This window comes from Rhineura floridana, chromosome 1 (genome assembly GCF_030035675.1).
Source record: "Rhineura floridana isolate rRhiFlo1 chromosome 1, rRhiFlo1.hap2, whole genome shotgun sequence".
NCBI lineage: Eukaryota > Metazoa > Chordata > Lepidosauria > Squamata > Rhineuridae > Rhineura > Rhineura floridana.
This window is the reverse complement of record NC_084480.1, coordinates 104,895,456-104,906,912: the sequence shown is the minus strand read 5'-3', so window position 1 is coordinate 104,906,912 and position 11,457 is coordinate 104,895,456. Positions and strand designations below refer to the sequence as shown.

The 11,457-nt window shown below is 39.8% G+C and overlaps 1 protein-coding gene across 1 annotated transcript; it reads right to left on the bottom strand.

The window, feature by feature from the left end:
* Positions 1 to 392: 392 nt before the first annotated feature.
* ZFAND5 (zinc finger AN1-type containing 5) lies at positions 393 to 11,410 on the bottom strand. The gene is made up of 6 exons (XM_061627958.1): positions 10,829 to 11,410; positions 6,029 to 6,185; positions 5,687 to 5,798; positions 5,103 to 5,203; positions 2,229 to 2,354; positions 393 to 2,039 (listed from the first exon to the last, which is right to left on the bottom strand). The coding sequence occupies exons 2-6, from the start codon at positions 6,177 to 6,179 to the stop codon at positions 1,891 to 1,893; spliced, it is 639 nt and encodes a 212-aa protein (XP_061483942.1). The 5' UTR covers positions 6,180 to 6,185; positions 10,829 to 11,410; the 3' UTR covers positions 393 to 1,890.
* Positions 11,411 to 11,457: the final 47 nt, after the last annotated feature.

Sequence of the window (11,457 nt, the reverse complement as noted above, 5' to 3'; positions counted from 1 at the left end):
ACCCATGGTTGATGTCAGTAAATGTGGCCACGGAACTGGCAAGGTAGCAGTTACAAGAGATTCCAAATGGAGGAGTCTGTAGATCAAAGCACCTAAGACCCTTAAAGGTTTTCCTTTTTCAAGCATCACGTTGATGTTATATGTCCAAAAATCATGTTTGTATTCCAGCTCATATTGCTTTGCTCACCTGAACAAATCTTCATCAGCTGAAGTGTAAATATAAGTAAAATCCAACAAGGGGAGAAACATACAGGCTATAACGGTTGAACTCACGGATTAATTAAAAACTAATAAATCCTGAACAATCAGTTGCAACCATGCCTTCACCCACACTTCAGATTATTCAATCAATTGTTTAAAAACCCAAGGAACCATCACAAAAAGGAACTATATCCCTCTGTACATGATTTTATTATTTACATAATACAATATAGCATAGATGCTGGGTAGCATGATTATGTGCAATACATAAATATGAACTATCTGTACACATCTGTATATCTAATAACTCAATTGAAGACAAAGTTTAAAGCAAAACCCAGATGCTTTTAATGAAGAAAAATTAAGACTGAACACTGCAATAGAAGTCAGAAGTAGTGCCCTGTGTTTACACAAGTATTTACAGATGAGAACAGGCATTACCACTACACTACTCTAAACTGTACTTGTTTATATAAAAAAACACAAGTTTCATACATCACAAAAAAATCTTCCATTATAACACAGAAGTGATATTACCAGACAAGCATCAGTGAAGTATACTGCCTTTTCTAGAGTTGTTATTGTACAATGCTGTAGATAATGCAGCCCATGCAATACACCCAAGAACACTATAGTCCTACACCCAAGTACTATTAAAATGATAAAGCAGCCCTCAGAGTGGTTCCAGGTACCACTTTAAGTCTACAGCAGCCATATTGGGTATGATTTTTTCCATGCAAAATGATGCAATCTCACTACATTTGAAAACTATAAAAATTAAGAGCTAACATTCTCTTGAACCCAGAACACATTCAACATAAGATGTATATGAAAAATTAAATGCTTGAATACATTTGCAAACTAGGTTCATCAGATGCATGTTACTTGACAAGAGCTGCTGGGGTTAAGTTGATTTTAAAATGTAGCATTTTCTTTGTAAACTGTAAAACCAAGTCTTGTGGTATTGTGCTACACAAACTCATTAGCTACATAAGAGTAAGATGCAGACAAATCTTCTGTTGCAGGCTAGTTCATAAAGTTCTGAAAGTGACGTTTCCTTTGGGAACCAGTTTTTAATAGTTGAGAACAATTTTCTTCAGTTCCAAGGATTGCACCCTTCAAATTTCTCGGTTTCATTCAGTAGGTAACCTTAAACTGCAGCTTATGGCACCTGAACACTCATTTTCATATATAAAATGGCTCCTCTGCAGCTCAGCTTCAAAACAATGAATTGTGGAAATTAAAGAGGACAAAGTTTAACAATGGTAAAAAAGTAGACTCATTTTTCCTGGTGTATCATTTAATCAAACAGGCACATAGCACTATCCAAAGATGATATACCTCAATTGCATTCCCAAAAGGCAAATCTGCTGCAAACATGCAGATTTTATGCATCTGTTTGGCACATGTGAACTAGACAACTGTCTTTTGTGCATGTCTGTTTTTCAGTACAGGTCTTACTCTTTCAATTCTTTTTGGGGAGGGCATGTACACATTTTAAAGGGCTGTATCTATCCAATTCTGCCTGTAACACCCACAACATCCTAAAGTATCAATCAATAAGACAGACTAAAGTAAAACTCTGGAGAACATCAAAGGAAAATGGCCATGCACTTGCTCTTTAATGTTTTCCTAGGATATTTTAAAATAAAAACAAAGGAAGTCAGTCTTTTCACCAAGTAGGTTAGTTTATATTCTCTGGATTTTTTCAGCCACAACCACTGGATTCTCTTTCCTGATTTTTGCTGCAGCTTCTGCTTTGTAATCATATGGGCAATTGTGCTTGTCAGAATAACGGTGAAGTCCACAAAACAGATTTCCACATCGGCAGTCAAACCCTGTAAAAGCACAAAAACTTACAATGAAGGTTTCACCATTCAAGTCAAGACAACAAAATACAACTTGAACACAAACACACATATATAGATATGCCATTTCAACATGTTTACAAAGTTCCTAGGTATGCAAATCCTCAGTTGTAACTTGATTTAAGCCTGGTTAAGTGTGGATAACAGAATATAGCATACCTGTAAGGCCAACCTTCTTTCTGCACATAAAACATCTGTTCTTCTTTGGTTTGGGCATTTCAGGTGTTTTCTCTTCATTCTGAGATGTACTAGGCTGACTAACTGTAGGACTTGGTTGAGTAACAACTGAAAGAACAAAACCACAGAAAGCTGGTTAGAAGTGAAGTACTGTTACTTCTTTCATCTCCACATCTTAATCACTATGTATACCTTTCAGAGTTTCTGTACTACTATTGTAAATGGAAGAGCTACATCTTGCCACCCTGGGCTCCTACTAGGAGGAAGAGCAGGATATAAACTGAATAAATAAATACATAAATTTCTGTCCTTTACACACCTCAGTGTTAGGGGATTGTTTCTAGAAAGAGCAACTGAATAAATTTTGGAAAAAAGTTCTTGAATACATCTAATGCTACCTGGCTTAAAAGTACTGCCTCGGACATTATGTCCTTCCTGTCTTCTTCTGTTATTTAGGTCATGATTAAGAGTATTCTGTAATGGGTGTTCTTATAATTAAGACAACATAAGAGAAGGAAAAGTTTTCTGTCCCCTCCACCTGTCTATAGCCAGCTATGATCCCTGAAAAGTGTCTGGAGTTTTTTTCCCCAGGGAGGGGGTGGAATGGAACACAGAGAATGCTGGGGGAAGGAGCAGATGGGAAACTTTGGAAGCATTAAGTAGAACCCACAACCTACTGTACTGGTTCCAAAATAGTAGAATGTAGAAGGTTTTGAATGGGCATTTTATGGTCTCCTGTTGTGGTTTCACTCTAAACCTTCAGCAACAAGCTACCCATGCCATGACACAAAAAACTATGTTGGCCAAAAGTCTATACCTTGACTTCCCCAGTAATCACATCACTTTCAAACAGCAGCTGCAGCAGCAGTCTGTAACTGCTCAAGACAACCTAGAAAGCATTTTGGGGGCCCAAACATCATCGTGTGGTGTTTTTTCACCTTTCTGTAACTACAACTTTCAGAGTTTCTGCACTACCATTATAAACAGAAGAGCTATAACAAAGCAATAAGACAATTTTCCTATGTCTATGCAGTAAAAATGGTAATGATCCTTTGCCAATTATTTAGACAGACATCTACAAAAATGGATCTATTCTTCAGTGTGCTCTTTTATTTACTGCATTATCCATTTACTTAAAATACAGATTAAGCTTAATAAAAAGAACATTACATGTCCATGGAGGATGGGAACGAGACTATACACAGTCCATGTCTGTGTAACAGAATATTGTCCTTCTATTACTCCTATTCAGATTCACAGACCTTTAACATGCATCATGATACTTGACTCTAAGCCATCCCAATATTCCAATATATAGAAGTAATTATGCAATTTAATTATCTTTCAGCTTGCCTTCTATCTGCAAATTTGTCATAAATATTCATAAAAGATTTATAAAGCTGGTCACCATTATGGCTGTACCTGCCTGGTCTGGTCTTTTTCACTTAATTCTGTGGGGATCTCATGCCCAAATTCACCTTATTTAGAATAAAATCTCATGACACTGTATGTCTGCGAGATAAAGACTACTGGGAAAGATTTAAACCTTCCTAATACGAAAGGAGACAAAATCAAATACTAAAAAACATTAAAAACTACTTTAAAAAGCTTATTTAAGAAGAGTTCATCCAAACGATTAATGTAAATATGTTGCTAGTCACTTCAGCATAAATACATTTAACAGTGGGAATAGAAATTTGAAGGCCTGGAAAATACCCCGTTTTTTCCCCTGAAAAAGTGAAAAAACAGGAAAAAACTTTATCCCCCCCAATTTTCCTAGGCCTTCACCTCCCTAAGTGGGAATATATTGAACGTAAATTAATACAAAAAAAAATGTAAAATACCAAATGCATTTCAACCCTGTGAACTTGTTCAGCATCTAGAAAGTATTTCATAAACCCTTTACAAGTACAAGACGTTCTTTCAAAACACCATAAATGCATGAAATGCATTTGGAGTGATGGTTAATGAAAATAGGAAACTAATCTCCCCAGAAAGTTCAGGCTTTGGCTACACATGCAGGATAATGAAGAAATAGAATGGACAGTACCACTAGACTGCTGTTGGCAGATTTTAGACAGATAGGGAACAACATTCAGAATGTGGTCACTGACATGCACTCTCAAGTAGTACCATCCATCCTACCAACTCATTCTGCTCTGTGTGTGTAAACAAGGTCTTAGTTCTTTGATATCAATGTTGGCAGTCTTATGCAGTATTTTCAAATTGCTTTTAAAGAGTTCTTACATTCTCTAAGGTGTTAAACGTGTATTACAGGGGAAATACGCAGCATGATAAATGACAGCCAGTGCAAGAGTTCTCTGTATTAAAAGGACTTTGAATTTATATTTAGAAATAATCGTGTCAGTGAAGTTTGTATACAAAATTGTTTTATCAGCAAAACAAGGATATAAAAATGAAGATACATCCCAAAAACTTGACTGAAAGATCATTAGATCCCACAGTGATATAAAGCAACTTCTGAAATTTGGGAGGACTTATAATGAATGACAGATAACTGCTGAAGTACTGCAGAATTGAAGCACATTACACACTTTGCATGGATTCCTTTTCTTTAAAAAAAGAGAGAATGGTGTATTCCCACTATTGAATTCATTTTTGCTAAAGTGACTAGCAATCTGAATCCCTTTATAAAAACCCCTAGATGATTTTTTATAAATAGCGACCAAATTGATTCGTACGTATGTGTTCTTTTACTTATCAGTTTTGTTTTTTAACTTTGAAGAACCAAATACCAAAGAGAGTAAAGTATAGTTTCTCATTGGTTACAAAAGGTTTACACCTGCCAGGTCCCACTGAATTAACTGCACTTAAGTGACTTTAAGAAAGGCATACCTGGCTCTGTTGTTTCTGTTTTCGGAGTTACTTTCTCCTCTCTTGAAATGCTCATTTCTGTCATTTGCTGTGTTACAGGCAAGGCGGCAACAGGCACATTTCTGCTTGCATTCCGTGAAATGAGAGCAATCTGTTAGTGCTATTAGGATGACTAATATCTTATAAAGCTCAAACTTAAAAACCTGGAGCTCCTTTTGATAACTATTACTGAACTTACTGGTGATAAACTTTGATGTAGCAGGTTATAATAACCAAGTGTCCTTGTAATCTAACTCTATAGTAATCTAAGATATTTACATCAATTCTGTCATTGTAAAGTTCAAAATCTTTTTAACTGCAGGAATAACTAAGGCTGTAATCCAACATGCACTTACCCGGGAGTAAGTCCTATTGAACCTAATGCTGCTTACTTCTGAGTAGACATGTACTGGATTGCAACCTAACTCTATAGTTATTTCCTCTATAAACTAGCTATAACACAAACTATTTGTAATACTATTAGGTTTAGAGTTTCCCTTACACAATCTCTGAGAATTAACTCATCTCAGTATCACTGAGTCTATACTACTCTATATTACTCTTACCTTGATTTGTCAGATGTGCTGCCAGCAGCACCTTCACAGTTGTTTAAACTAGTATCTGCTCTCTGTACAGATGCAGAGTCTGAGGTAGGGCTGTTGGAACCACTTGATGTTCCTAGACAGAGAGAAAAAAAGATAAGCAAACACATTAGGAATGTGAAATCTGTAATACACAACGAAGCTACAGCTGCTAAATGCTTCCATATTTTTTTAAATAGAATTGATCCAGATTCTAAAAGAACACAAAAATGCTTCAAAGTTGAGGAAAGCTGGAATGGTGCAAATGTTCACTCAAATGTTTATTTCTGAAATTTGACAGTATTCACATATAGCATTTTAGCATACCCATTGGACTGATTCGGCCACTGTTTTGCTGTCTTTGAAGATGTTCTTTATAGCAGACAGAACACATTCCATTTGTTCTAGGATTCCCATAAAATCCACATCCTGTGCTACACAGCATGGGCCCTGGGGTCTGGTTGGTCTCCTGAGCCATCTTGTGCTGCAAGTAAAGAAAAAACATTACATTAGAAGCTGGCATACGATCACAATTCACATGAACTAAACATTAAATATGCTGACATCACATAGCATCTTCCCCCATATTTGCGAAGTGGGTGTTCTGTGTGCAACAGGCCGTCAAAAAGGGGGAAAGGACAGGACTGAAGAAAACCAGTCCATACAGAAGATCTGAAGTAAAAAATCTGTTTCCCCGTCCTTTTTAAAAAAGGGTTCTACTGTCTCCAAAAACAGATAGGACAAAAACCACCTTTGTGCTCCCTTTACCTTGTTAAATTGGCAGGAATAAGCAGGATGCCACCTCAATTGCTAAAGCTAGGAGTTAGGCTGAAGAGAAGTAAGCAGCTTACCTACTGATTATCTGCAGCCTAGGGCCTAGAGAGGGAAGACTGGATTTACATACTGCAACCCCAATTCAGCCCTCACCCATATTGCTCTACTGCAAAAGGGAATGTTGCATCATAGCTTAAAAGACTTAAAGAGAAATGCTAAGTGCATCTAGGCACCAATGTAATCTACCCACACTGCACTGCTTTCTAGTAAGCATGTAGCAGATCACATCCAACTGTATGTTCCATCAACAGCACTTCAGTGCTAAACGACCACATCTACATACAGATGCTCATTTAATTTAGAACCATGGTCCTGATGCAGCAAGGCTGCCTGAATTTGTGTTTATCTTCATTGGAATGTGGAGAAATGAGTGTGTGAGTGCATGTATAAAAGGAAGGAGAACATTTCCTCTGTTTTGCTGTCTGCTGCACTTAAGAAGTGGGATGCAACAAAAATAATGCCAGGAACAAAATACACAGTCAAAACATTTTGCAGGCCTATTTTAGTTTTTCTATACTCTTGTACCATTCATGGATGCTTGTGTGGACAGGCTACCTTATGGTAAATATAAAACCTTGAACCTTAAAACCTTTGACTATGATTTTAAGTTGTCATTGAAAGGTACACAAACTCATCCTGAACTTTTCAATCTTAAAGTCTGTTCAATACAAGTCAGTTCTAGTTATTACCTATCAGTAAGTCTTGCAACCTAGGGACTATTTTTAGGCTTAAGTGACATGGTAGTGTTTTTTATACAAATTATGAAGCAAAAGAGATTGGACAATAGTCTCAGTGGGAGTGAGATATCATGCAGAAAAAGGCCTTACCAACTTGAGCAGAATACCATGGTAACTAATCATGTATTTAAGTGCGTTTATACAATATCATTTACTACTTCAACAAGACCAAAGCCATTAAGATGAGAAGTTCACTTGAAGCAGGCATTTTAGAAAATGTCTGCTTAATATATTCATTAAAACAAGTTACTCATTTTACAACAGCTCAGCAAAATCCTGTGACTATCAAAATAAACTGTACACAACCTCATACTTGGAAAGGCCGCCTCATCTGTGCATGCCATGGCAGTCAACTTTTAGCAACATAAACACTTCAACTTCATTACCGTATAAGCTATACAAGGCTGCTATAAAGAACTTGGTATGGATTCCAAATCCTCTGTTCCCACCACACTACTTTAATTGGATTAAAATGTAATAGTTACCCACTAGAAAGAAAAACTCTTTGAATACCCAAGCAGTGGAAAAGCAGGATATACATCTGTGAAATGAATAAAATGCAAAGATGTCCTGTACAGTTTTAAAGCAAACATGTCAAACAGTATGAAACATTCAAAGCTTGAATTTACATATTTTGAAGGCATACATTTTTTGCTTAAGCTTCTTTCACTGCAGTAGCCAATTTCATCTCAAACATAAGAAAATCAACTGATAATAGCTTCAGAGTTTATCTTGCTCTAAGAGACCCGAGGTCTTGTACCATGCACACAACAGGGGTCACTATTCCAGAATGTGTATATATAGCCCTTTAAAGACATGCTCAAAGCGGACAGAAGAGAGGGCCTGTTCCATGTCCAAAAACAGTACACAAGATTTGCCCAATAGTATCACAACTCAGATTTCCAGCCATACCTTTATCATAACACTACCCTTCTCACTGAAATCAGCTTGTAATTTTAAAAGAAACATGTTTGGGAGAATTTGTATTCACAAATTCAATGTGTTTTTCAAAACAAATGTAAAATACACAAATAAGTGTGAACTATGTAAAACTAATTTAATGTGACCCTTGAGTTAACTGATGGACATGTCCGTCTATCTCTTACACAGAATCTGTGTAATTCCATTAAGACAAAGTGTCCTCAATGAATGCCAAGTTGTGCCATTTTCAGATTTTTAGTATGTAAAATTTGCACCATCCAATTAAAAAAAACCTGTGATGACATCAACAATATCATTGTGGAAAAAATAGTTTGCATCTGCAAATGACTAGCATAGAAAGTGCAAACCATATATGGCCAAACATTTTTATAAGAGACAACTTTTGTTTTCAGGTAGTCTACATGTGCCAGTTGGAATGGAACTTCATAATCTAAAGCTATCTATCTTCCTTTATACCTTTAATTTTTAACTGGAATGCTCACTTCTAATACCATCACATGCACGTTTGCTTGCTTTAATGTTTCTCAGAAGCTAAGGTCACATGGGGGAGTGCATTAGCTTCCGCTTCTCACAAGGCTGCAATGTGACAGGCTGAGCTAAAGGCTCAGGCAAAACCTTGTCAACAGGGGCCTCTGAAATCAGCTTCTATTTATATCTCCAAAGACTGCCCAGCTCCTGCACAAGCCAGTACTGAAACAGCAAAAGATTAACATGACTAAAGGATCGTCAATGAAGAGAAACAGGACAGGCTGATCACTAAATGGAGAATTTATTAAAGTAATTTTAACTATTTGAGAAAGGGTAGTAGGAACAATGAGCCAGTGTGGTATAGTGGTTAAGGTATTGGACTACAACCTGGGAGACCAGGATTCGAATCCCCACATAGCCATGAAGCTCACTAGGTGACCTTGGGCCAGTCACTGCCTCTCAGCCTCATGAAAACCCTATTCATAGGGTCGCCATAAATCGGAATTGACTTGAAGGCAGTACATTTACATAGTAGGAACAATGATACCAGGGCCCAGATGACTGCTATTCTGCCACTCCTGAACACATGCTACAAACTATATGTACCAGATGCTTATTTTGGTTACTGCTCTCCAGCTAAAGATGGCACACCATAAAATAAAGCTGCCCTTGTTCAGCTTCATAGCTTGCCTTTATAGTAGTCCGTATTAGCTCCACCAATGCTTGTACAAAGTGATGGCTACAGACATAGAACATACCTATGCATAATATGATCAACTCAATGACATGTCAAATCTGTAATTAAACCTTTGAAGGGTTTACATTAGCAACAGGAAAAAGTTTACTATGAGCAAATTTTACAAGCCACTAGTGTATGTATGACAATTTGCATTTTCAAAAATATAATCTAAATAGGGAACAAAGGAAGAATTCTACTATAATGGTGGAAATGTATAGTGCTTATGGCACAGAGAAATACAGCGTAGAAAAACTAGAATGTGTGTCAGGATGAAACAGAACAGCAGTGGCTTATTTTTATGTAAAAGCTGATGGAAGTAGAGGGGAGAAAGAGACAAGAAAATAGCAAGAAATTGACATTTCAGAGTGGCACAACTGAAACCAGCCAAGTGAGAGAAACAAAGGAAAGGAAGCTGCCAACAGCTCTCAAAGCATGGGGGGAGAAAGGAGGGGGAGAGGGAGGAAAAAGATCCTCTCTCCAGAGCGCCAAGGACTCAGGGACATGAAAGCCTGTGAAGAAAATGGCAGGCGGTGGTGGAGGCAAACTCCTCTTGCAAAACTATTGGGGTGGGAGAATGCAGAGACAGAGAAAACCTCCCGGCTGTCACCCCACCCCGCATCCACCCAGCTGACAAACACATACCGAGGCCTGAGGGGGCCATATGAAATAAAATCACTGAGTCATGGCAAGGCCAAGCCAGCCTGAAAAGGCCATACGATCGCCCCCACCCGCCAGGTCAACAAATAAACTCACGCGCATACATACACAAAGGCTTATGAAAAGCCCTCTCTGTCTGGACACCACAGGAATGAATAGTAAGAGGGTTTTGGGGGGGCGGAGAAGAGAAAGCAGCTTTGATCCCACTAAAAGCCAGGATGAGGAGGAAGTCCATTGTCTCCTGCCAGTTCTTTGTTTGCCTTTCTTCCACTGCTATTTCTCACCCTTTCCGTTTAAATTACTTTACCCCCATCCCTTAACCTGCCACCAAATCCCACCATGTACAAATCTGGGCGGTGGTGATGGTAGTGAAGACAGCGATTCATTTTAATGAATTCTCTCTCTCTGGCTCCCCCCCCCCCGAAGACATACAGCCAAGTTGGCACAGCGGGCCTTTGTCCTCACACACCCCTCCCCCTTTTTTCCTGTGTGGAGGAAGGCAAGACATGGAACCTTCTCACTCTCCTCACGCTTTTTCCCGGCCCACACAAAAGCCGAGAGCCCTGAAGCACCGTCCTCTCGACCAGCCCCCGCCCACGCGGGCTCTCTCCTCGCCATTTCGCGCGTAAAAAAAAAGACAAGACAAAGGACATTAGTTCCTCCTCTCTCTCTCTCACCCCAATTAGAGGTGGTGGTGGTGTTTTTTGGAGGAAGGGAAGGAAGAGAAAGGAAATTTGTCTCACGACTCACCCGCTCGTTCGGTCTTCGCGAGACTCCTACTTGCCGGAAAAAGGGACAAAGAGGAAAGGAGGTGCCGCTATCCCGGCTCTAGCGGGAAGAGAGCCCCGGAGCTGCTGCTCCTGCAGCAGCTGCCGCCGCCTGCTTCTTTCCTTTGTTCCCACTGCAAGAGGAGGAGGAGTTGCTGCTGCTGCTGCGCGGGCCAGGCACGCCGCGGGAGGGTGGGGGGTAAGAGGAAGATGGTTCCTTGCCGCGCTCTGGTGATATAATGGCGGCGGTACTGCCGCCGCCGCCACGAGCCTCCGGGGCCTGATGGAATATACGGCCTCACGCGCACAAACCGCCACTTGTGTAGAGCGAGCGCGCGTGCGTCGGGCAGCCGAGACGCTGTCGGCGAAGGAGGAAGGGAGAGAGGGTGGACGGCCGGCCGCGGGGCTCCTCACTGTGCTGACTGGCGCGAGCGTTCTCGCTCAGCCCTGATGGGAGTCACTCACTGTTGGCGAGAGGGGGGGAGGGGCAGGAAGGAGGAAGGGCGGCCCAACACGTCACCATTCCAATCCCTCCCTCGCTTTCCCCCTCCCCCTCGCGCGCTGGGAAAAAAAAGTTGATCGAGGGAAGGAGACGTTTTGCGAGAGCGACGG